Source organism: Aulonocara stuartgranti, assembly GCF_965226115.1.
Source record: "Aulonocara stuartgranti genome assembly, chromosome: 12".
Lineage (NCBI taxonomy): Eukaryota > Metazoa > Chordata > Actinopteri > Cichliformes > Cichlidae > Aulonocara > Aulonocara stuartgranti.
In genome coordinates this window covers 2,658,651-2,685,722 of record NC_138948.1, presented here as the reverse complement: position 1 = coordinate 2,685,722, position 27,072 = coordinate 2,658,651, and the positions used below count along the sequence as shown (strand labels likewise).

At 42.7% G+C, this 27,072-nt stretch overlaps 1 protein-coding gene across 1 annotated transcript in view; it reads right to left on the bottom strand.

The window, feature by feature from the left end:
* The window catches only part of smarca2 (SWI/SNF related BAF chromatin remodeling complex subunit ATPase 2), a 56,670-nt gene that overhangs the window by 24,213 nt on the left and 5,385 nt on the right, over nt 1-27,072 (bottom strand). Inside the window, exons 5-23 of the mRNA XM_082555155.1 lie at nt 26,860-26,961; nt 25,291-25,543; nt 23,617-23,743; nt 22,642-22,815; nt 21,333-21,506; nt 20,238-20,408; nt 18,943-18,993; nt 17,647-17,777; nt 15,741-15,798; nt 15,481-15,578; nt 14,991-15,138; nt 10,926-11,089; nt 8,556-8,622; nt 8,333-8,443; nt 6,934-7,176; nt 5,095-5,208; nt 4,334-4,438; nt 3,062-3,148; nt 2,180-2,226 (exon numbers count right to left, since the gene is read on the bottom strand). Coding sequence (XP_082411281.1) covers nt 2,180-2,226; nt 3,062-3,148; nt 4,334-4,438; nt 5,095-5,208; nt 6,934-7,176; nt 8,333-8,443; nt 8,556-8,622; nt 10,926-11,089; nt 14,991-15,138; nt 15,481-15,578; nt 15,741-15,798; nt 17,647-17,777; nt 18,943-18,993; nt 20,238-20,408; nt 21,333-21,506; nt 22,642-22,815; nt 23,617-23,743; nt 25,291-25,543; nt 26,860-26,961 — 2,425 coding nt within the window. The remainder of the gene's footprint in view (nt 1-2,179; nt 2,227-3,061; nt 3,149-4,333; nt 4,439-5,094; nt 5,209-6,933; nt 7,177-8,332; nt 8,444-8,555; nt 8,623-10,925; nt 11,090-14,990; nt 15,139-15,480; nt 15,579-15,740; nt 15,799-17,646; nt 17,778-18,942; nt 18,994-20,237; nt 20,409-21,332; nt 21,507-22,641; nt 22,816-23,616; nt 23,744-25,290; nt 25,544-26,859; nt 26,962-27,072) is intronic.

The following is a 27,072-nucleotide window of genomic DNA, read 5'->3' as shown; positions in this document are numbered from 1 at the left end:
GAGTGCAGATAGTAAAAACAAGAAATGGATCATAAACTTTTATTAATAGACTTTTAAAGCCTGCGTGGCATCTAGTGTGACAGCAGTGAATGGTTTCAAATTGGCCAATGAAAGCCTGACTCAGAGCAACAGCTGAGGCAGCTCTGGGCTTTTACGTCATCTCTGTGAAAACATGTTCACTAAAGCTTTGAAGAACATTATGAAACATCCACACATTATCTGAGCTTTTTAATCTGTCCTCTGTCTCCTGGAACTTGAAGCTACTTTAATTTTTCTGTTTCTTCAGCGTGATTTGTTTATTAAACAGCTCCAATGGGTAATATGAGAATAAACAGCTGGATTTCTTTCAATATATTACCAAGACTGTGTTGTTAAAAACTCTGTCTCTGTCCATGGTTTGATTTCTTCACACGTGTGGATTCAAAAGCAGCTTTAGAAATATATTTACTCAGGAAATTGGTGACATGTTCGATCCTTTTTTTCCCTGCTGTATGTCACTGAAACATCCTGCTCTGTTAATGAGCGTGTCACTGACCACAGGAGCTCCATGAAGAGAAATGCACTTCAATGACACACATCAGTTAAACCCAAACACACAGGCGCTGATGTTAATTCTCTCTGAAAAACAGAGGATCTGTTCGCATTTTTAAAAGCTTGCTGCTGCTTACAGCAGGTATGAACAAGAACTTCTCAATAAATGAGTTTCTACAGTGGTTTTTATTATTCATCATGTTTTATGTGCACGATGCATCTTTTATTAAGTAGCTTCTATAATGTTTTATTTTCTCTTTGCCTTGAATCATACTTTTTTTTAAACTAAAAGACTTTTCTGTTTATCGTGAACTATTTTTAGGTCAAGATACCGAAGCGGAGCAAAACTTTAACACCTCACCTAAAGTGAACGTTCCCAGTTCATGCAGCAAATAAGGTGATACTCCACTGGACACCCCCCATTCAGGTATGTTGAGGTGAATCACTGGTGACACCTATGCTATTTAAAACAACGTCAGTAATATGTTTTATAACGAGCGTGACGAAGGCTGCAAATAATAAGGTTTCAATTTACGATGAGAGCTTCTCGAGCTTTAACCTTTTCAGACTTTACGCTCTTCTTTGCACGCCGTGGAACCTTCACTGTCTCCACAAAAATGGGACAAAAGCACGCCTGTTTTACTGGAATGTTTTGTAGTGAAAATCCTGCAAAATTAGCGCTGTGCGATATGACCAACATCTCATATTCCCATATAAGACATTTATCGTCCAGACAACGATATAAATCACAAAAGTTTTACATTTTCTGTAAATTCTGTGAATCTCAGGCAGCTCGACTTGTTTTCAGCTGGGCGTCGTGTACCTGGAGTCGAGCGCTACATAAGTTGAAACGGCCGCAATTTCCTTTGTGAGCATTTATTGCACGCCGTGCTGCAATAAGGTTTGGAGATCCTCGTGCCTGAAGCAGCATTAGGCGGCGAGCTTAACACTTCAAACTTTGACTCTCGCTCCAGCGCGCTGCATACCCCTTCCATGAAATCGGCGCTGTCTTTCACGTCGGGTTCACGTGTCCTGTTCCTGCAACACAGCAGGCTGTTTCTGGCATGTTCCAAAGCAAAGCTGCAATCTGTGATCTAAACGTGGACCCATTCTCACACGAGGGGTTTGAGGTGAACTGCCGCTGTGAATAATTGCTATCTGGTGCCAATTAGTGCCAAGCACAGCAGAGATGCAGCAATTATCTGACAGGTTGGCTTCTTGCATGTGAAACCTCGTCATCCTGAATTAGCTGTTAAATGATTATACACAAACTGACGAGCTCTATCACTGCACTCATGTAAACTGACGTAAACAATATTAATCATTCACTTTCATGTGTGGATTTTTTATCATTAATAAAGATGAAATTAAAAGCAAACGTTCATGGCAGGAAATCCTGAATCTCTGCAGAACTAAATATAGCAGTTAAGTGCTTAACGATGTCTGAGCATCAATATGAGCTTAAATCACTGTTAAATCTTTATTTTACTTATTTACTCAGCCCATGCACGAGCATCTACAGCACTGCCTTAAATCAAATGTGTTTTTCAAAGCACAAAACAGATCGATTGGCCACTGTATTATTATGTTTTCATAACAGTAACAGTGCAACAGTGAAGGACACGAGGTGTTTGATCGTACGACTTACCCACTGATGATGCCGTTCGGATAGCCCAAGTGCTCAGCAAAGGATTCCTGCAATGGAGAACATCAACTAGTCAAAGCAACACAGACAATTAAAATAAGTCCTATAAACGGCAAATATATGACTTCTTGTGAACATGTCACAAGATTTGCAACAACAGGCAGGTTTTAACCAGCTGATCTATCAGTTCTGTTTCTGTGTGGGGCCCTGAGAACATTAACAAACACAAGAACTAAACATCAATGAAAACCTTACTGTTTGATCACATTTACATGACTCTATCAGGACTTCAATCATGAGACTGAAGCAGTTACAGAGAGTCTGTTTGAATGAGCCTTTAAGGTTTTCAGCCTCTTGTGATGTTTCATCTGAGAACCGCCCCAGCATCCAAACAGATGGGCTCAAATGAGCGTCAGCCTCAAAGTCTACCAGCCTGATCAATTTCTGCAAACACCGCAAGCCATATGTTCTATTACTCCCTGCGAGAGCAAAGACGAGACGCTTAATGCTCTCCTGGCATCTGAGGAACTACTTTTACTTTTAAAGGCAATGTCCCAACAACATGAATCAGCTCGGCGTGGAACAAATATGGCTGATGTTGCCGTTAACTGTCATCACAAGCCAACACTTAGGAACTTTGGAAACAACCAATTTGTAGCAAATGTAACAGGACCAGGTGTTTAATGCTGGTGTTTGAGGTACGGTGAATCCTAGACTCCCCTCTAAAGCCACCGTGAAACAGCTCACTTGGAACAGCGGTAAAAACCAGGGGGACACAGATGTGATCAATGCTTCTCTGAGCTGAAACCTAAATATCACAATCCAGTAAATGTGCAACAGTTTGAAATCAACATAAAATACTCTAGCAAACAATCCCACACTCACTTCAATGTGCTGGAACATGTACGGGTGGTTGCAGATCTTCTTCAGCTGCATGATGGTGTTCATTAAGGTCTTTGCTCCACCTTTGCCCTGCAGAAATGTATGAGAGATAAAATGAGTAAAAAAGACCCAAACAGTCTGGATATGCTGATGCTACTAATCACCTACAAGACCTTATTTTAATTATTAACTATTTTTTAAAAACTTGTGGGAAGTGAAAACAAGGTGTGAACGAAGTTTTGACCGATCCAACATTTGTTTAAGGAACCACGTTCTGATTGATTTGGAGCCGTGTTTGCAGCCTCCTGAGGAGCAGAGCGGTGCCGACTCCGTCAGAACTCTGTGTTTGGTCTTTACCAACTCATGAAGGAAGGATTTCCTCAGCTTCTAAAATAAGTGGGGACAGTCAGCGTGCACTGGGCTGTTAGAGCTTTTTCAGTTAATAAAAGAAGATGAAAATCTGTCACGAAGCTCAATAAAGTCAAAAGGAGATTCAGATTCAGGAGGCATTTCTTGTCCCAGTTGCACCCGACCCCTAACGTACCTCCTGCGGGTGGTGGGCCATCAGGAGAATGGACCCACGTCCCTTTTCGGGCTGTGCCCGGCCGGGCCCCATGGACTAAGGCCCAGCCACCAGACGCTCACCCTCGGACACCCTCCCTGGGCCTGGCTCCAGGGCGGGGCCCCGGTAACCCCATCCCAGGCAGGATGAACTGTTCCCCTGATTGGGCTTCTGAATCGCCCTTTGTCTGGTCTCTCACCCAGGACCAACTTGCCATGGGAGACCCTGCCAGGGGGTAGAAGCCCCCGGACAACAAAGCCCCTGGGATCCCTGGGACACACAAACCCTCCACCACGATAAGGCAGCGATTCTCAGAGGGGCTCTTCCCCCCTTTACATGGTCATATTGATGAGCACAATCGTGACGCATCCATGGACAGCACATTGAAAAACTTCTTTACAACGTCTTGGACGTAGGTAACACTGACTAGTTTGTTTTGAACGCAGATCATGGGCAGAATATTCCCGCGAGTGCTTTGGTTAAAAGAAATTAAACTAAAGCTGGAAATTAAAATGTAGCTTCAGGAGTCAAATTAAATTTATAATATCCAATTAAATTATGCAAACATAGCAAATGTGCACTCAAAGAAAGTTCAAGGTCCTTCTAATGTCAAACAGCAGGCAAATCACTGCAGACTCTTCCCAAAGGCTTTGTCGACACACACAGACAGAACAAAGCGACACAGCGGAGCCACCGAGGAGCTGATGATCTACCTTCTTGTCTTTCTCTGAGCCGTCAGTGAGGAGGATGCCTTTCTGCATGTGGCGGTACAGAACCTTCTGTATGGCAGACATGTCACACTTTATGACATACTCCACCTGTGAACGACAACATAAATAATTAAATGAAACGCCAGCGGCACAGTGGTGTCTTTTCAATAGTGAGGCTGTTTGAGCCAAATCCACAATCCCCATCAGTCAGCTCAGCACTGACAAAATACACTAATGAGAATGAAAATAAAGGCGTAAAGAATAATACCAAAGAACGAGCTGTGAGGTTGTGCTTCAGCTTAGAAAGTCATCTCCTTCAAAATCTTTCATTCTTTTTAATAACTATGAATGGTCAGAAGAAGGCTACGGATAATTTCCTGTCATCAGTTAAGGTGTCTGGCTCTGGGTCACAACAGTTAAGCAATGCAACCGTAGAAGTTGATAACAATGTGTTTAGGTCACACAGACTACTTTATCTCCTTTTCTTCAATTACTTTCTGAAACCCCTCCGGCACAGTGTGGCCAGGAGCTCGATGCAGTACTTACAAACCTGCAGCTTCAATTACTTTGGAAAGCAGGAATGTTGCATCCAAGGTCAGCAAAGACTATCCCGTTCCTCAAAGTGTAAAAACAGCTGCATGTAACCTTGAAATCAGCTCAATAGGAGCGACTTACACATGCATTACATACAAACAGCAGTGCAGGTTTGGTGCACTGAGAACTCTGCAGCGTCCTAAATCAGCATTCAGTCGTGTTAACCTCACCTTCTCTGGCAGCTGAGACTCCACCTCTTTCTTCAGCCTGCGCAGGAGAAACGGGCGGAGCACTTTGTGCAGACGCCGGATGATCAAGATGGTTTCCTCCTCGTTTAAGTCAACCTGAACACGTCAGAAAGAGTGAGAGACGACGCCTCGCAGCTGCTTGTTTCATGCAGAGTGACGAGATTCCTACCTGCCGACATGCTGCTTTAAGCTAAACCGTCATTTAACCCAGAAGTAAAACTCTTAAGAGAAAGAAGCTCTTTTGCATGTGTTTCCTTGGCCAACTAAGGTTGTTATTATCACGCCATGTTCTGCATGGCGTGATAAACGAGAGCTCCTGGAAGAAACCCATGCTGGCACACAAAGAACATGCAAATTCCAGACAGAAGGGTCCGGCCTGTTTCCAACCACTGACTCACTCTGCTGCCATTATTACACATCACTTAAAAACTAATTGATGATAAGAAGCGTGCCTGAATCCACTTTTTCCTTAAGGGTGCCTTTTTAATTAAAAATTGTTATGTTTGGCCACGGTGCTTCTGTTGCACCCAGGGCACCAAATTGTTTTTCATGAACTAAAACAGCTACTACTAATGCAAGAAAGCAAAAATACGCTTTTAAATATTCTTTTCCTAAATCATGCAACGCTTGTACAGCTGGAAATGAGCAGAACAGGTTCCCTTTAGTAAAACCAAAACTTCTTTTTCAGCTTAGAAATCATCTATAACTTTTAATTATATGCATCTAGAAAAGTAATATGAGACGAGCTGTATGTAATCTAAAGATGAAACGTTGAACTTGGTGGGAGCGGGCACTGCTACGGGGGATTTGAAAGTTTTGCCTACTCCCACATGAAAGGTGTCCACATGTTTGATATGACACGACCCCAAAGGGCTGTGTCCTCTCCTAGCATTGAACCGGGACCTTTGTCCAAACCGCAGTCCCATGACTGCTGAAACTGCAAACTGAGCACAGACAGATATCAGAGACCACTTCCATGCTGGCTACCGCTCGTTCAGCCTACTGCGCTCTGGAAGACGGTACAGAAGCATCGAAAGCAGTCGAAACCGCTTCTAAATGTAGAGACTTCTAAATGAGACTCACTGAACTTTCCAGGGGCAGGAAATAAAATTCCCCGTGGATACTCAGAATTACATCCAGAACACTTCCAGAGTCTTAATGCAGTGGGTATAAAAACATTCTCCCTTATGCATTTAAATAAGCCGTGTTAAATTTTAGATATAAATGACCTCCCTTTGCTTCCTTGCCCGGAGTAATGAAACATGTGACTGCTGCAAAGAAAAGCAGTGAGCTGAGGGGAACAGATGGAAGCAGCTCCATTTAACAGCTTTAAATGGGAAGTATTTCTGTGTTCAGTAAAAATCAGCCCATTGCAGGAAGAAAAGGCTGAAAATACAGTTTTTAAAAGGATTTCAGTTTTTACACAGAAGCTTTGGCATTTTCTGATAATGAATGATAATGTCTGTACTTATCACTTTAAAAGTTTTAAGTGGCCTTGATCCAAATGACATGAAGGACTTATTAACCATTTATGTGCCCGAGGTTCCTTCTGATGGTTCCTGCCCTGAGTGAGATCACGACAGCAGCCAAACTGTAAAACTTCTTCAGTCTCTATAATCACAGAGCTTTCAGAAATGATTCGTCTCTTTCTGATATCTCCTTTGTAAATTTATACTACATGACAACACAAAATGCATTATGTATTATTATTTGATCTACGAAGGTTAAAACTAATTATTAACTTGATTTGCAAAACCCAGACTTTAGCATCAGCCAGTGTTAGCTTAAAACTAAAACACTGGTAGTTCTCCTGGCACCTACCCTCTCTCCTGTCATGGCGAAGGGTGCGTTAAACCACTGCTCGAAGGTGCTGCAGCACTTGAAGATGGTGGGCAGCAGGAAGTTGAGCAGGGCCCACAGCTCGGGCAGCTTGTTCTGCAGAGGAGTCCCGGTGAGGAGCAGCCGACGGGGGGCCACGTAGTGCGTGTTCAGCACCTGTGTCAGTTTACAGTGGTGGTTCTTCATGCGGTGACCCTCGTCAACGATCATGTACTTCCAGCGAATCTGTAGGAGACACAAAACAGAACCCGAGTGCAAATTAGCATTTTAAATATTTCAGTTTGTGTCTCAGTCGTCACTGCAGGATTTTGATTTTGCACTTTGACGACCGTCAGGCTGCAGAACAATTCTAAATACAAACAAGCTTCTGACTCCGCCTTTTATTTAGCGTGTTTATGACACACGTTCTCATCTGACCTGATGAAATCTTTGTGCCCCCTGTCATATAATGTGTATTATGAGCACAAAAAAGCTGTAAAATGTCAATAAAACAGAATTCACTGATTGCAGATCTCATATTTTACTCACAACAGAACAGAGAAAACATATTACGTGTTTGAACTGAACAAATGCACAATTTTAGGTGAAACACTGGCTCATTTTGATTTTGATGGCAGCAACATCTGAAAAACAGTCCGAGTGGGAGCAACAAAAGGCCGGAAGCTTTCCTCCAGCTGCTGCGCTCCTCAGCTCCAGATGTTTGATGATGTGGGCTGATGTTAAAATAAGAGAGGATGCTGCACAGTGGCAAACTGTTGTTTTGGAGACATATTGCTGCCATCAGATACAAAATGAACAATTATTTCACTCGGTTTAAACATTTGATGTGTTTTCTGTGTTTTGTTGTGAATAAAATACAGTTTTGTAAGATTTGCACATCCCTGTGTTCTAGTTACATTTCACACAGGAGTCAGGTTTGTTCATCACAAGTAATAAAACTTGGTGTTATTGAAAAAATTTTATGTTAATAAAATACAATTACTGCCAGATGCACATATTTAACCTTTAAAAAGCCTCGAGTGAGAAAAACAAAAATCTGAATTTTAGCTGAAGATGAAAAGTTTGTTCATTAAAAACAGCAAAATGTACAAAGTGCAAAAGCGAGTCAGTGAATAATGCACGATGCATGATTATTCAACTGAAGAGATGAAAAGCAAAGTGAGGAAACATCTCTCAAATTACTGCATGAAACAAACAACAATCACAGTTCTGTCGCTTTTCCAGACTTTTTGCTGATTTGAGCTTCGGCAGCAGCGGTGGATGGAAGCTCACCATAATTTCCTTTTGCTCATTTTGTGGATATTTGTGATGGAGATGCTGCAACAGGGTTCACGTTAGGAAGCAGATTACAGATAGAAGAAAGAGGTTTGATCCTTTTCACCTTAGCCAGTATATGCTTGTCTTTGATGATGTATTCATAGGTGGTCAGCAAGACGTTGAACTTCCCGCTGCGGAGCTGAGGCACCAGCCCACGACGCAAAGCAGGGGTGCCCTAATATGTGGAGAGACAAAGAAGAGACAACGTTCTGTCGTAAAAAGCAGAAAATCTGAACATCTGTGATGTGAAAAAAGAGACTAGACTAAAAAACAGAGATTTGTCTCACCTTGTAAGAAATCTTAACCACAGACGGAGCCCATTTGTCAAGCTCATAGACCCAGTTAGACAAGGTCCTGAAAACAGCATTTAAATGTGGTCAGAATGTTTTTAGCAGTAAAGGCAGAGTCTTCAAAGACGACAGATTCATCAACACTTCATTTACAAAAACAACCAAAGAAACCATGAAAATGCACAAAAGCAGAGACGAGATGAGCTCTTGCTCAGTGGCACACTGGCACAAACTGCTGTGTGCTAAAAAACAGACAGTTTTAGGCTTTACTCCATATTTGCACACTATGCATATTCAAGAGCACATTACACACAGTGGCCTTGAGCAGCGAATTAAGCCTCCGCTCAGCTTCCATCACTTCGAAAGAAAAAGTGCTCTGCTCATTAATCATTAAAAAATAGGCTTGCTTCTAAAAACACAACCATTGTTCACTCTAATCTTCCAACACCTGCAGTTAGAAACCAACATTAAAAGGAATAACAATTAAAAAGCCGAGTGTTTTCCTGCACTCTGCACAAGGAGCACACTTTCATCAGCCTTAAACCACTTTGAATTTTCACCCTTGAACAACAGCACGCTGGTTTCCTGCTGTTTGTAAGTGAAAAACAATGAGGGGAATCACACACTTCATGAAGCTGGATCAGTAATCGGACATATTCCCACATTCTGAAAACAGTTTATTTCGACCACACCCCGTAAAGTCATCAGTTATTCACATTATCAGATATTATTTTGTAATGGACAACAATGCATTATGGGTTGTTTCTAGCCTTAATGTTGCACAGTTATAAAGTGTTCGTGAGGACTGTGTGAGCGGCCCCACACATGAAATAAATACAAGCCTCTCTACTCATCATTAAAACTGCCATCAAATAATTTGGCTCCTTTGACCCTATAATGAGATGCACACACGGCCTTGTACTAAAATTCAGCATCTTTATTCGGGCCAAAAACACACTCAGACATGCTAATTATCCTCCTGTGCTGTTTTAGCAGGTTAAAAAACTAAACTGTGGCAGAGGTGATGTCTTTGGCTCTGCAGCAGGCGTAATCAGGTCTCTCCCTTTTTAGTGACGCCGGGAGCTGGTGACAAGCTGATTGATTGGACCGAAGACTGTGCTAAACCCAAAAAGTACTGTGAAAGCACAGTAAAGAAAAGAAAGCCATAACCAGAACACCGTGTGGTTTGAGGGGCGTGCAGGGTCACATAAACGTTATTGATGATGTAATGCCTCTGTCCTGCTGCAGTCTCTAGAGCAGTAATGTCATATCCAGGTGGTATCTCTCCCACAGGGCAAGCTTCCATTAGCAGTTAGCATGAACTTCACTGCTTTGGCTACATGAGATGTTCTGATTACTCAGAGCAATGATTCATTTCTCCTGCAGTTTAAATGTTGAATGACGAGCTGCACCCGTCCCTAGCGTACTCTCTCAGGTTATTTCAATAACACAATCTGAGTGCCAAGCAGCTGCACTGACGTATCTGAATAAATGCAATTTGATTGGCTGAACTTTTCTCTGCACCTTGCCTCAATTATCACAGGCAAAGCAAACCAGCAGCTCCACAATTCAGAAGAGAAGCGAGACCTGAAAGACGTATGTGTGAGTGTCTGTCCGTGCCTCCATCCGCCTCATACTAACAGGAAGTGGCCTAAGAAGACCAATTTAACTTCAATAACAATAAGCACCTTCGTGCACAATGCATTTTTAATGCAGCTGTGAGCAGCTGGACCCTTTCCACACTGCAAAGTGAAAAATATCTGCAGTAGTATTCTCGTACCCTGTTTAGTATGCACTGTACTTGATATTGTTAGAATAATTACGAAGCATGAATTTGGACTTATCACAGTGAGATGGATGTGAACACCTGACACTTGCGCAAACACCAACTCTCCTGCTTTCCATTACAGCCCGCGTACTGCTCAGGCTATTTCACTGTGAGTCTACAGGGGCGTGTGGAGAGCACAAATCTATTAGAAAGATATAAAAACACACATTTTTTTCTTATTACAGCGCCCCTTAATTCCAGGTGCAGTCATGCTGAAAAGCTGTTTGTGCTTTTTCAAATGGATGCTGAGTCCATGTAACAAGGCTGAAGCTGATAAAATATAGCCTATGCCTTTTAAACAGGTTCCTGGCACCGATGGAAATAGCTAAAAGGACAGGAAGGGAGTGAGGGAGCACTCATAAGGACCTTCAGGGTAGTTTACGTGTAGTGCTGCTAATACACGAACAAAAAGAAAGCCTTCACACGAATGATTATCATTTGAAGTTCTTTTCAAAGGTGACTCTAATAATGTTAGATTTTAGGGTGTCATGACATTGCGAGATAAGAGCCACGATTGATACTGGAAGAGAAGTACTAACGAGAGAGGAACGATGATGACAAAGGGACCATTGAGCCTCTTGTGCTCCATCAGGTAGGTGATAAGGGCGATGGTTTGGATGGTTTTGCCGAGCCCCATTTCATCAGCCAAGATGCCGTTGAGATTGTTGTTGTACAAGGACACCATCCACTCGAGCCCCTGAATCTAAAACACAGAGAGGAAAGCATGAGCGTGCTCTGTGTGCACACAAAACACACAAACGATAAAACGGTGAAGACGAAGAAAAAGGAGAAATTCACGTCTAACTAGATGTTAAAAAGACAATGCAATTAATAATGTCCAGAGTTTACAATCATCTATATTCCAACATGAATAATGGAGCTCTCCTTGGCTGCTGTGAATAATAAAAGCAGATATGGAGGCAATCACAGGCACCTGCAACAAGTCAAGTAAATGCATCCTTGCACTACTGTGTTTATCCTATCGTAGGGCAGTCCTAACAATCAGGTGATGAAGCTAAAGCAGCCCATAAAAGCTTCTTGCATGTTGAGGATGGTCTGTGTAGCACTACGGGCCTTCTAATGTCTTCTAACATCCAGCTCTGTACGTTTGTTGGTGCAATCTTTGTTTCTATAGCATCCCACTGTGGAGCAGCACACTTGATTTCTCAAACTGTGGGGCGGGGCCTGCTGTCGGGGCACAGAGCCACTGCGGGTGGGGTGCAGATGGCGACAGGTAAACATACGCCGTGAAATTAAGTTGAATTAAGAAGAAAAAAAGACATTAAAGCGACAAAAGATTACACTGAAACTCATCTTTGATCCTTTTTTTTATTGCTGACTGATTGAATTTTGGATTCTGGGACAAGTGACTTTTTCTGACATGTCAGACTTAATCCAGAAAAATCCAGAAAAGTGCAGAAATTATACATGTGTTAAAGTTTTTAAACATAACTAGACACACATATCCATGATGTCATGCTGTGCCTTTAGCTGTGACAGCCTAAAAGAAAGAACTGCCAAACATATGGAATCTAAAGGCATTTCTTCTGCCTCTGTACTTGTAAACGTGCAAACCTTTAGACCTTTAGAAGAAGTTAAGTTGACATTTTTCACTGTGAGCTTTGCCGGCTAACTTGATGTTACTGCCACCACAGCATTTTATATCCTAAAGCATTGGGAGAAAAATAACTCTGTGGGGAAACAATCAGCGAAGGACGGTCTGAGGAAAGGTCAGGAGGACAGTGGCAACAGAAAAGGTGACCAATAAACTGCACAATACTTCACTACATGCAGCGGCAGAGCTAATTGCAGAGATGAAGGTTGTGAAAAGAAATTCCCAACTGAATGCATAGTCTCTGTGAATTTAGGTTTGCTATATATATACTGACACTGCAGACGTTTGATCCGATTAATGGATGTCCAATTTTCCCCAAGCAGCGCGCCATATCTCATTTTAAATTTGGCACACCATAAATCAGACAAACAGGATGACTGCACCGTGATTGGATAGAAAACAAATGCTAGCTGTACCCAGCTGCCAGTTCCAGATCTCTGCCAATATGTCTCTCACGGTCATGTACGCTGCAGCTGAAGACGAGATGAGATGAGGGTGTCTGCATCGCTACAGGCAGACAGATGTGTTTGTTTACAAAGCTTCTATCTATGACCGAAGATTGTGACAGTCACCAGCTCTTTGCCCACAGACTCGGGAATATTCAGAAAACCCGAAAATGATTTGTTTCCATGTCCAGAGGGCGGCAACGCCCTCAGTAAATATACTAGGACATCATCACAGAGAGCAGAGGCTAATTTACCTGCACTGAAGAACATAAATACATTTAAGGCTCGAGCTGTTATTTTAACTATCACCTAATTTGCTGATTAAGATAAGATAAATCTTTATTAGTCCCACATGTAGGCTTAAGTTAAAGGTTAAGAGAAATAAAGAGGAAGTTTAGTTTTCTGATCAAGGTACTAAGTTTAGTTCGGACCTCTAGGAGGCTGAGAGGCTTTTTTCCCACGAAACGTGCTGCTTGTTTACATGAATCAATAATATAAAACGTATCTAACATTTGAGGTGTGGATTCATCGCATTTATCAAATGAAATCGCACTCATTTATAAGAACTTTTTCTTGCCATCTGTAGTCTGTTTTCATGCTGAAGGTAGCGTTTGATGATTATGAAGCTGTTACTGGTGGCACTGAAAGCACAGCAGGAAGTTGGCGCCGGCGCTGCAAGACTCGACAGCTGGACTGTTTCACTCACATTTACAACAAAAATAGACGTGCATGGACTGCAAAATGCATTTAGAATATATGAGAACAGAAAGCATGACAAGACTCTGTTTTCTTGACAAAAACTGATGAAACGCACACACACAGACACACACACAGTAATGATGCAGTTCATCAAGTCCAAATACCCAGGGGGAGATAAAGGAACGCCAGCGCGTGTCACTGTAGTCACAATCAAAACCTCTGTGGGTAAAAAGCCAAATGAAGTCATTTATCAAACTACGTGTTAAACACACTGTCATCCACTGACCCTTTGTTTTAGACTAGCACAAAGTTGGAGAATGAAGATCCAATTACAGCTAAAGCTGTTTGTATGCAGACAGTCTGTTACTTCAGCTGTCGTGTAAACTCTGCTTAAAGCTGACAGCAGCGGTGCTCCTGAGTTGCAGTGAGAGCTACAGCATGTAGGGGGGTGTCCAAAGCTTTTAATTGAATTTTTCAAATGTATTAGCTCGGATGCCAATGTGGTCCAATGTTTGCAACTTATACGAGAACTTTACAGTCTCTAAAATGTTCCTTCTCTGCAGATCAGCCAACGTTTGCTCCCATTCATTGTAACCAGGAAACTACTGAAAGCACTCAGACTGGACTTTTTCATCTAAAATGAAAACATATTCAGCACCTGCATACTTCATTGCTACCATGTTGTTATAAATACATTTTGCTGCACTAGTTTTGGTCTCAAACAAGCTGCCATATTGATTTCTGTTTGCAATCAAGTTGCTGACTGCCCATGCAAGCTCAGTGTTTGCATGACTTTGTCTAATGCCTCTCAAATCACACATCAAATGCTCGGGTGGATCCCACGCGTGCTTAAAAATGCCCCATGGATGTGCACCGCATCACATTAGAGACAGGCTGGGAGATGAGAGCGGCTTCCTGTGTGAACATGCAGACATACATTTAGACAAAGTTTAGCTCTGCAAATCAGTTCTCGCTGATTTGAAAGGAGCCGGTCTGCTGAAAGAGGGTACAGTCTGACTCAACTTTCATTTGGAAAGAAGTTCCAATTTCAACCACATGCAAGCAGACATTCCTGGTGGATTGCTCTCTAACCTGAAATCCACATTACGTCTGTTTTGCACATAGTTGTTGATGGAAGATAAAATAGCTGCTGAAAGAGTTGATCTTTGCATGACGCTGCAAATCTCTGTGCAGCGTTCTGCCATCTCATTAGACTTTCAACATCTTACTCTGTTGCTCCAGCTGGACACTTTAGATGTTTTTCACAGACTCGGTAGAACTGAACTGAAACTCAAGTCCTCACAGGGCATTCAAGACAAATTAGACGTGTCTACTGGTGGCAGCACTGGGCCACACTGTTCAGCCAGAATCAGGACAGGCTGTCCAAGAACAGTTAGGAGGCCCTGCTCAGTCACGCCAAAGTTCCAGTGTAGCGCTTACAAATGAGGTCGAACCAGTTAAAGGCAAGAACGACGTTTTAGACCAGCCTAGGATAAAGGACACATCTGACACACTGTTTGGCACAAAGCTGGAAAAAAGCAGAAGCTTCACAACAAGTGTTTCTATATGTTCCCTCGATCTATTCGCAAATGTGACCAATGTAGACTTGCTTGACTCATTTATTAAATTCTTGTCATGTTGTTGGATTTCTTGGACCAAAAAGTTCCCTCAAAGATACAACATTAGGGTGAAAAACTCAACAATCCACTGATGCCCTGCGAGGAGCACCTGGCAATGGTGGAAAAAGGAACTCCCTGTTAACAGGAAGAGACCTCTGGTAGATTCAGGCACAGGGAGGAGTAGACAGCTTCTACAAAAGCAGACATGTATACGTGTGTGTGTACCTGGTACTGTTTGAGCATCCCATTGATCAACAGTGACGACTGCTTCTCCACCCTCTCAATGACAGCGTGGGCCACGCCGTAGTAAGACTGGGAGCTGGTTTGGCCAGTAGGAACACTGTACTCATCATCCACATCCTGCTTGGCTGACCTGCATGTGTGTTTGATCATTTGAGACAGAGACAGAGAGCATTTGAAAGTATTCTAACTCAAACTAAACCAGCTTACAAATTTAATTTAATGGCGCCTAACTGAGGCCTGACCCAGGAGCTCAGACTAATAACTGTCTGAGCTCCTCTGGAAATCCACATCCAATACAAAGACAGCCAGAGGTTTGTTTATTTGCTTATTTGTGAGGCTCCTGCAGGGAAAATCAGGTTTGTTAAAAAACAATCTACACCCTCAACTTCCAGCATATGTGAACTGAACGCTTCTTTCTAGCCGATGCAACACATGGCGAGTAAATGGGAGATAACAGAAGGAAATACAATACTCGATGATGTTCTTGGCAGCACCCTCAGTGGCTCCATCTCCATTGGGATCGATTATCTTCTTCTCCTCTGTCTCTCCTTTGGACGCCTCATCTTCCTCCTTATAAGGTAAAGTTGATAACACATGACTGTGAGCGTGCTTAATAAAATAACAGCAGCACAGGTGGAACAAAGAAGCAACTTTGATGTGGATAATAAAGTGTACAGCGCCCCCTGGTGGATCTTGTGCAATATAAAGTTTATTAATGAGAAAATCCTCTACCTCCTCTTCAAACTCTGAGCCGCTCTCCTCGCTGTCTGACCGCGGGGCCACTTCATACCTGTTTCAAAAGAAGCAACACAAAAAAAAACCTCATTAAAACATCTGTGCCCGTCACAGAAACATAATGACGAGCTTCAGCAGAATTTATCTAACAAGCAACAACGCTCCAGATAGTGAAGAGAGTTTATAAATAAATAAACAGAGCGAGTAAAAGTTTCACACTATAAACATGTTTAACTATGAAAGAGATGCGCTGATTCAGGGATATTGATATTCAGACTATCAATATCATCAGAGTGTGGAAGGAGAATTTCAACGTTTCCTAGTTTTATTAAATATTATTTAAAAATCTAAAACATTTTAGCTAATGTTATTATTTCAGTATTTTTTCTGCCTTGTTAACTGTCTGCCTGTTGCAGCAGCTCCTGCTCTTTTGTGTTTTTTAATTTTAACGATTTTTCTGGCTCAGTATAATTTCACTGAAGATGAAACTGCTGCTTTTTGTTTTAAAGTTGTGTAAAGTCAAACTGGATTTTCTTCTCTTGGTGTTCTTGGCAATGACGAATCTTTTCCACCTGATCGTGCTCACGGTTCTGCTGCACAGAGCGACACCTGCAATCCTGGAGGTGCTACGGAGAAAACGACGGGTGCTTTAGTGATAACATGGCCTGTATCCCAATCCAGGGTCTGCAGCCTTAAAGGCCGCATTTTAAGGCCGATTACGTCACAGCGACGCGCCGAAGGCTGTCCCAATTCGAAGGCTGCTCGAAATGCGGTCCTCAAATGCGTCCTTCATTTCCCTGAATTTTAAGGCTGTGGCGGTGTAGACTTCGTGGCCCAACATATCCCAGAATGCATAGCGCGGCGGTGGGTGTGGATAATTTTGCAGAAAAAAACGGCGGATGAGGGGCGGCCGAAGAGTAAACTTTAAGTAAGTATTGAATATCATGTCACTTATTTATGTGCAAATGTTTAATAACGAAGAACATTAAACATTCCTGTTGGCCACATGTCGGCAAAGTCATGTGACGTTAGTGACGTTTGTACTAACTTGGTTTTAAAGCCTTTACTTTAAATATACGCCGTTCAATAGCTGAGCTTAATCTCACAGAGAATGATCAAAGCTCATGTAGAAACAAACAAACAAATGAACAAAATATGTTCCCCTTCATTTCTGTCAAACACAGCTGTATGACACGTTTCCAGCTGTTAGTATCATGGTTGCTAGGCAACCTGGGCAGCGCGACGGAGGCTAGACCGTCCCATCTCACAAGCCTCGCACTTCCGGCCTTAGCGGTCTTTGAGTGCGCGGCCCCTGTGGACCGTTAAGGCTGCAGACCCTGAATTGGGATACAGCCGTGGACTCTGTGTGCTGTGACCTGTGAGGGAACACAGCGAGTGTAGTTTGATGTGTTTTCATGGACACAGTGTCAGGTGGAACAGCTACATATTGCTCCACTGAGAAACCAGCTACATAAAAATGCATGAATTCTATCGAGGATGCCAAGACTGGTATCAACGTCAAAATCCGAGGTGACTTCCTTCTCAAGTTATTAGACACGCCAGGTTTTCAGGAAACTCGACCTCTGACCTCGAGGCCAAGGTCACTAAGATCCAAGCTTATCTGAGATTTGGCATCTGTCTGAAATTCCTATGTTGCTTCGTTCTCGAGTCATCGCGTTCACAAACCTTGATGTGCATAGCAATGCTTAATTCTAGACTTGAAAGAATTTTCTTGGAATTGATTTTGGTAAGTTTTGTTCTTGGCGTTACAAAATGCAGTCTGTGTGAGCATTACGAGCCACCGTGGCCGAACACACAAAGACTGCCACCAGCAGAATCTTGGAGTGTCCAACGGTTTCGTTTCAAAGAGATCAGAAGCCGACAACAGTGCTGTGCAACTCACCCGGGGTTCATCTCGAGCCAAGCCTCCAGCTGGCTGGATTTTGGGGCCTCGGTTCCCTGCAAAACTTTCCCGGTCTCAGTCTGAATCACTTTGACAGGCAGCTCACTCATCTGGCTGCTTTCATCCATGGGCTACAGGACAGAGGAAACACAAGAAGCAGCATGCATAAACAAATCTGAACTCATCTTCAAACTTTAGTCTTTTAACTTTTTTTTGAAAAGATATGAGCTGTTAAGTTTTTAAGATGAGCGGCGGACTTTGATATTGATCAAAGTATGATATAGATCTTCAAATCCATTTAGAAACGAGAACCATAAACCACAAAGCTTCACTTTCATCAGCCACCGCTGATGTAACCTGAGCTTCTGCTGCTTTTATGACTGCATATCATGAACGTAAAACACTTTTCATTAGTTCCATAACCCCAATTAAACAAGAGCTATAAAACATAAAATTCTACAGACAATTCAAAAGCTTTTGTTTATTATTTTATAAATTATTTTCACCGGAAAAAATGAGACTAATAAATCCCAACATGAACCAAACTTTCAGACCTCCAAAGTTGCCTTTAGAGGTAAACAACATCAATGAGAGCTTCACCAAACCTGCCATCAAAGTTCAGCCTGAGCTTCTGGAGCACACAGAGGAACATGATTAAAAAGTGTGGAAAGTTACGACTGCAAACAAACAAACAGCACAGACGTCTTTTTGCTTTCGGAGGACTGTTTACAACATGCCTCTGTTGCACAATCGCCCAGGGTGCAGTCTGCCTCTCAATGGATAATTACTGTTTGTTTGTTCGCCTCCTTATTTGGTTCTTTTTTCTGTCAGAGTAGGTTGGATTTTGTAGCAGTCACAATAAAAGACTCAGCAAATGCACGAGAGGGATAATTATCAGCGTTACTAATTTTGAAAGTTAAACACATTCAGAGGACAAAGAGCGAACATCTGTCGACATCGGGGGGACGTGAACCCTGAAAAAGTCTTTGAAACAGAAGTGCCTGATTTTTAACAGCTGATTATTTACACATCCATCAGTACGACTGTCACTCATTCATGTTTGTGTCCACCTGTTGAACATAAGTGCAGGACTCGTGTGATTTTATTGCCACTTTTAGTCTCCACAAAAAATGTCCACTGCTGTCACATCTCAGCACCGACTCTGTCTGCAGTCCTGAGCAGGTAAGCTGCAGAGTGTGAATCGTGCTAACAATGAGGTGGCGTTCAGTAAACTCAAAGTTAGCTGCAGATCAAATTACAAAACACTTTTTACATTTAACATGAACAGTCACTCACCTCTCCATCGGGTCCAATTGCGCTAGTGCCTTCACCATCGCCATCCACCTTCTACATAAATAACACATCAACCAATCAGATGGCATTTTCTTCAAAACACTGACTCATATCAAAGCTGGAAAAACACTGATAATAATAATAATAATAGGTTAGAGGGAATGGAAAATCTGAGGTGCTCTTTGTGTTCCTGTTGTACACTCACATGACACTTTATTAGGTACACATTGCTAGGACCAGGATGGATCCTTTTTACCGTCTGAACTGCTTAATTCAACAAGGAGCTGGAAACAGTCCTCACAGAGTTTGGTCCATACTGTGTGCGACAGCATCACAGAGCTGCTGCGCATCCATGACGCTGGTTACTGTGAAGAACCACTAAATAAAGTGAACTCTTCATGTTCAAGAAACTACTGTAAGGCAGCTCTGTGACATGTTATCCTGCTGGAAGCAGATTCAGAAGACGGGTACACCGTTATCACAAAGGGATGGACGAGGTCAGCCACAATAGCTGGGGTGTTTTTGTTAAACAATATCCTGTTGGTACTTGGAGCCTGACTCGCTGATACACGGCAGGATGTGTTTACTCCAAATTCTGACCCTACAGTCTGAATATCAGAGCAGAAATCAAAAATCATCGGGCCAGGTAACATTTATCCAGCCTGTTGTTGTCGACCCTGTGAGCCTCAGCTTCCTGTTCTTAGCTTACACCAGTGGTCTTGTGCTGCTTTGGAGGTTTGTCGCCCACACAGAGATGCTCTTCTGCATGCCTTGTATGCAGTGAGTGGTTACTTGTCTTACTGTTTCTGTCCTATCAGCCTGAAGCAGTCAGGCCATTCACCTCTGACATCGACAAGGCATTCACCCAGAGAACTGCTGCTCACCGGATATTTTCTCTTTTCCAGACCATTTCAGAAATACCAACCACCACGCCACATTCAACGGCACTTAAATCCCTGTTTGTCCTTGACCCTGAGCTAATTCTCGGTTTGAACGTCAGCAGGTTGTCTTGGCCTACGTGGCCGCACACACCGAGTCGCTGCAACATGAGCATTAATGCACCGTTGAACTGGTGCACTTAACAAAGTGGCCAGTGAGTGTAGTTGTAGTGAAGTCATTTACTCAGGAGCATTTGAGAACACTGAGAGAAGAGCAAACAAACTGCCCTGAGCTGAATATGACACTGCAGGCCACATATCCTACACATAAGGATAAACAGCAGCAGCCACTTTATTGTGTTTATGTTTGCTTGAAGCTGAGTGCTGCACAGAGCACACACTTGACCTTCGTCCTCCTACCTTCTTTCTCTTCCGTCTCCTCTTCTTCTCCTTGGCAGCTTGAGCAGCTTTGTGTTCATACACCAGGGTGGTGAGGTTGGCCACATATTCATCCGTCTGCTGCAGCAAGTAGGCCAGACGCTTGTCTTTCTTTTGATCGATTAGTTTTCGGTACCCTTCCTCGTCTTCTGCCTGGATGAGCCAAAGTGACATCAAATTAAAGACGAGAGCTGCTGTAACGGTAAAGTGTAAATGATCCATTATAATAACAGGACGGAATTACAAATTAACTCCACTGCACTCATATAGTTGCCAGTTTAACCTTTAGGATCTTTAATTATTATTATGATTACAAATGGATCCTTTACAAAACATGCTAACAATAATTTTTAAAAAACTAATAGACAGACTTTTAAATGGCTAAACTGTGTATTTGCACACCAGCGACCTTATCTGTGAACTGTCTCTGTCACAAAGTCCTCCTCTGTCTGTATCATAAGACACTTCTACAGTTTCCCTTCTCTTCAGTCATGCGTGTAATGAGGCCTCAGCAGCACTAACAGCGCTGGCAGCCGAGTGGGGGGCTGAGAAGTGCGAAACAGGAACGCAGAGCCGCAGCACGACACTGTGGACGTTTGTATCGACAAACTCCAGCTCTGATTTAATGAGTCGGAATATAATCAGACACCAGAGAAGAATGAGAACAGCGGAAAACGAGTGGACAGTCTAATCCTGCTTCTCACTGAGACCATCACCCACATTAAATACTAATTCTGAAAGGTTCAGTTTTGGTCTGCTTTGTGCATTTGGGGGCATTTCTTATACAGATGCAGAGAGCAACATTTAGACAGATGTCTAAGTGTGTCAAGCCAACACTGAGCTCAGTGACAACAACTGGCATCATAAGAACAGCACCAGCAGGCTGGTCCAAGCTCAGCAGGCTGTAGGAAGGCCCAGATCCTTTATTTGCTGGCAGCAAACATGTTTACTGTAAGCTGTGATATGCTTGTAGCCACTATAGTGAATAATCAGCATGTATATCCGTAACTTTTAGTTTGAGCATTTATGAAAACACATGACTTCCAAAAAGATTCATCTTGGTTTGGCGCTCCTCACCATGAGTCTCCTCATCCTCTCCTTCTCGATTCTCTCCGTCTCCTTCTTCTGCTCACGCTCCGTGTTGGTGTGCCAGGTGGCGATGGCTCTGGTGAGCTTCTGCATCTTACCGGACACAGAGCGGTGATACTCTTTGAAGTCCTTGGCATGTTGAAGGATGCTGTTGAGATATTCCTGAAAAACAAGTCACAAGTTTTTGTTTCTGTTCCCGTCACTGCAGACACAACCCTGAGTTTTCCTTCCTGTCAGCCTGTCACCTGCTTTCACACAGAGGACCTGCTGGATGCTGTCGCACTGTTGACAGTTTTCTGATTGCTTTTGTTGCATTTGTTTTGACTGCAGGAAATGAGACGGTAGCGTTTTGTTTTTTTAACCAAAAATTGTCATGAATACTTTTTATTAGTGGTGCAGCGAATCACGGTTGATCCGTAATCCGAACCGATCCCACTCCACGGTTCGGCACGCACGTGATCCGAAAAAGAAGGAAAAAAAGTATGTGTATGGTGCGCGTGGTCAGTCTGTCAAGCGATAGCTATGGTCAGCGCTAGTGGTCCAAGTGGAGGAGCAGAGGAGTTTGCAGTATTTAAGCAGCCCTTTGCTGCCCAGTCTGACCGGGCTAAAGCTATTACAGAAGCTACTGGGGTGTTTAGCTGCAGACGGGACGCCGTATTCTGTTGTGCAAAACAAAGGGTTTAAACTACGATGAACATGCTTGAGCCACGCTATGATATCCCGTTGCGCGTCCACTTTAGTGACAAGATCGTTCCAGGCATGTATGAGCAGGAAAAGTTTAAAGTTATGGCTGAACTGTCCCAGGCATCTTCTGTTGCCCAACTAAAAATGGGTGGAGCTGCAGGTCAACGGAAAGCTACGTGACCGTGACCGCTCATTATATCACAGCGGAGTGCGATGTAGTGAGCGGTGTGTATTATTGTAGGGTCTACCTTACAATATAAAGCGCCTTGAGGCGACTGTTGTTGTGATTTGGTGCTTTATAAATAAAATTGAATTGAGTGGTAGATACAAAGACTCTACTGCCCTATATTGAACCATAATTTATTTTTTAATATTACTATTAGAGATGAATGTTTTTAACAGGCAAAAAATACTTCAAGTAAATGTTCAATTTTTGTCTTTTTTCTTTTTTTGCTGATCTGAAAATTGATCCGATCCGAACCGTGAGATTTTTGACCCGTTGCACCACTACTTTTAATGATTTCCATGGCACTGCAGTTTTTACAAGAACAACAATAAGATGAATGATATAATAAGTGCTGTGGGTTGTTACATGGACTCTGGTGTGACTCACCTGATGTTTCTGCCTGCGCTTCTTTTCCTGCTCGAGCTTCTGCTGCTTCTCCAGCTTCTCGGTCATGCGTGCCTCCCTCAGCGTCTGCCGCTTGCTGCGCCGGTAAGCCTTCGAGTTGAGGGCCGTCTCCAGGGTCGTGTCTCGTCTCATACAGGCCACGACGTCCTGCCTCAGCTGGGATATTCATCAACGGGTTATCAAACTCTAAAGTGATCTAATCTCACCTGTATCTCTAAAGTACAAATTGAGTATGAGTTGAAAATAGTGCTAAGCTGCAACTTGAGGCACTATTGTATTATCAAAGGGCTTAAAATGAACAATTTGACTTCTAATTAAACGTTTGCATGATTGAATGAGCTTCCTTTAAAAACAGGGTTGGTCCACTTCATTACAACCCATATGGAAAAGAAATAGTAAAAACATATATGATTTACTCATGAAAGTGGCCACTTTCTCATTACTTTCATATATTGTTTTAGTAAGTATCCAAAACATACAAGTTTCATTATATAATTTTTCAAGGGATCTTATATGTGTTTATATATTTATAGATTTATATACATCTTTTCCATATGGGAAAGCACGACTGCATAAGAGAAATTAAGAATTCTGAAAGTGTCGATAAACCAAAACAACAATAAAAGCCAGCCTAAAGAAAACAAATTAATAATCATATTTTTAGGTGGATGAATGTATTTTGTTGACTGAGAGCAAGAAGTCCAAACTCTGTATGTACATGTACCTTTAACATAAATCAGTGGAAATGGCATCTCCGTTCTAAGAATACCTGAGCAGCAAGCCAGCCCAGAGTGGATTTATCGATAAAAGCGCCGCACACACTCACACGGCAGGTGATCCGATGAACTTCCAGTGATAACAAAAGTGAGCTCTTTCCATTCGACTACGAGCTGCTGCAGTTATGCATTTACATTGATGCAGTCACGTGAAACATGAAACGCTGCAGCTGCCGCGTACCTGACGCTGGAAGTTGAGCAGACGCAGAGCCTTGAGCTCCACTGTGGCTTTAGTCCTGAGGTCCGGAGGCAGCGAGCCTGGCAGACTTTCCAGTTCCTGGATTCGATGCGCAATCCGAGCCTGCAGTCTGAGAGACATTACGGAGACATTTGGTTAAACTGCAGGACACTGGACACACATACAGTGTTTTATTGAGGCATTTGGCCACCACATGCTGTCAGGTATTTACATGGTGGCTGTGGCTACAATGTAGCTTGCCATCACCAGTGTGTGAATGGGTGGATGACTGGATATGTAAAGCGCTTTGGGGTCCTTAGGGACTAGTAAAGCGCTATATAAATACAGGCCATTTACCATTTACCATTTTACATCACTGGAAATTTGGACGATGGTGATATATCCATTATTATTATTATATCCATTTGCCATGAGACCTGTCAGCTGTTAAGGCCATAGAATGTGATTCATGTTATCACACTATTTAGATGGGATTTGGATGCAGATTGCACTTTTCACAGCAATCTGCAACATCTGAATCTAGCATGGCACTTACTTTTTTGACATATGCTTTGTTTTGCAGTTACCTTCATTAGAGCCTCCATCAACACATGGTCTCATTGCCTCAGGTGCATACTGAGTGTTTGCTGAATAAGTATCTTTCAGGCTTAAAGTCTAGTTTCCAAGTGCTTCTTTAGCTTCTTTGGTGCATGTTAACACAGATGATGACACTCTGGGTCCAACTAAACCATAAAACCTGCAGGTTTTGTGTAGTCTTACTGAAAGTTTTTTCCCCTATATCTCTGGGTGGTCTGTTGCCCGCAGTACGAGTTCTGGTCCTCTTCACACATCCATGGTGCAGCTACACTGTGAGCTTTACTTATTTAGTAGTATCATCAGGTAGCTTTCTGAGGGGAAACTGCATTAAATCAATAAGATCTAAAGTTGTTTTGATTATTCAACAGCCTCAGGAGTATATTTATTACTACATAACACTGACAATAATGCAGTGCTGTTCCACAACACTGTGAGAGGGACAGTATTTCACAATGTATTCACTGGACAAACAAGGTGGACTGAGGACAAGTCTCTCTCTAATCATGTCTAAACCAATGCAGCTCGGTCAAGACAACATGAAGAAGAGATCATCAAAACAACATCAAATTTATGGAGAGAAAAACAAGCCTTAGGGCCAAAACAAGATTAAGGTCTGTGGAGGCTTCCCGACGTCTCCTTCGGCAATCTTTGTTTTTAGAAAAATACGCAGCCTGCGGGGATAACAGTGAGTTGTGATTGAGCATGCGAGGCACCTTTAAGAAAGGCCATAGGGGCTCCACCACAAAGTGTTTCTCACGTTATCATATTCATACGGGTAAAGCTTGTAACCTTAACCCTCGTCAAACGCTCGCAGACTCTGCTCGCAAGTCTTCGTGTCACAGTCAATGTTTGGATATGTGACTTAAACTCGTTTCAAGTGAAAAACATGTAATGTCACATATGCAGAGCAATGCAGTTTGTTATGTGCAGCAGTTTGACCTCGACACATAAATTCATCTTCAAACTTTCCTTTACCACTGATTTCATGCAGGCAGTTTCATTCTTTATTGTGATGAGTTGTGTAGATGTGAAGTTTTTGCACTATTGTGAGACCACTGATGAATACGTGAATGTGTCTACCTGTATTCTCTCTCCTGCAGGATTCCCACTGGGTCCAAGCCCTGGGGCTTCTGGATAGGCGTGATGCGGTTCTGCTTGTGCTGTATCGGGAGCATTACGGACCCCTGCTGCCCAGGAGGCTGAGGGGTCCCCGAACTGCCCGGCATGGGCCCAGCTGGCACAGCAGAGGCCTGAGGTGGTGCAGGAGAGGGGCGACCACTAGCAACAGGAGTGAGCTGCTTCTGTGCAATGGTTTGATTTTCAGCACACTGACCTGGAGAGCAAAGACTTCTGGTTATTGCATCCAGTCCCACATAACCAAAATCTCAAATTCCTTCAGTACCAAAAGGTTTTTAAAAATTTAACGTGTCAGTATTGTTTCGTTTTTTTCAGTTTGGTTTTAACCACAACAAGCTGCATGAGTTTTTTTATGCTTAATGAGCTTAAATACCTGGGGGCAACCATTCAAAGCAACTGACAGTGGACAATAGAGGTGAAGAGAAGAGTGAAGCAGGGTGGAGACGAGTGTCAAGGGTGATCGGTGACGGAAGGACAGCGGCAAGAGTGAAAAGGAAGGTTTACAAGATGTGAGTGGCCTGCTATGATGGTTTGGAGACACTAACATAAAAGACAAAGATGGGGGTGGAAGTAATTTAGAAATGAGCACATCAGAGGGACAGCTCAGCTTGGATCTTTGGAGAGGACATGGTCTGAACATCTACAGACGAGAGAGAGGAAATACGCTGCACAAAGAATTATAAAGACACAAGAAAGTTTTCAGGCCAAAGAGAAAGTTTACAGATGTAGTTAGAGAGGATGAGCAGATCATTGGTGTGAGAGAAGACGGTGCAGAGGGTGAGATGGATCCACTGTGATGACCCCAAAGGGACGAACTGGATACGTTAGGTAAAAATACCGTCTGTAAAAATGTCTGCACTGGGAATTATTCAAAAATACCAAATTATCACATGGGAAGTTATGAACACACGCACATCAACCAGGGTTTTCTCAATTCAGTAAATGCACCTGTGTGTTTACAGACAACCTGGCACTTACACACATCTTATGGATTTTTCCCCCTTTGGCTTCAGGAGGTCAATTTTTCCGTTCCTCATACACGGTTAACTGACCAACACAACGCCAGAGCTCATGACAGAGGAAACAGTGTCCTCACCTGGGAGCAATTAGCTGTCAGAAAGATCTCCCTGAGCTTCTGACAGATTCATTTTTCTATTTGTTCAATTTTAAATCGACCACAGTGGAAGTTGAGATTTTCTTGTTCTGTATCTGTTTTTAATTTATGACTGTTTTACTATTCATTCTAAATATTTCATCTTCTTGTCATACTTTCTGTCATATTACTACTGCACCATTATTCTCTTCACCTTTACCTGCTGAACTGAAGTTTTAGTAAATGCTTGGGGATCTCTCTGCTTTAAGCCATTTGACAGAAAAATCTGTTGGGCACTGCATGTTGGATTAGACTGGGCGGAATGAAAAGTGGGACTGACTGTGAAGCCACATGCAGATTCCTGTGTTATCGGTCCAGCCACAGAGCCCATGTTTACCACATACACCTGCCAAACTTACCATCGGCCCAAGGCTTGGGTCCTGTGCTTTGATTGAGTACTTGCATGGCCGGGGCTGGGCAGGGACTCGACTGGGGACCCCCCATAGGTGCCATTGGCATACCTTTCAACACAATAACAGATTTCATAGTTCAACAATTTGTCCGTTACAATTTGAAACTGTAAAGGAAAATTATTTCACGCCTCTTTTCTGTCATTACACCATTAATCACAC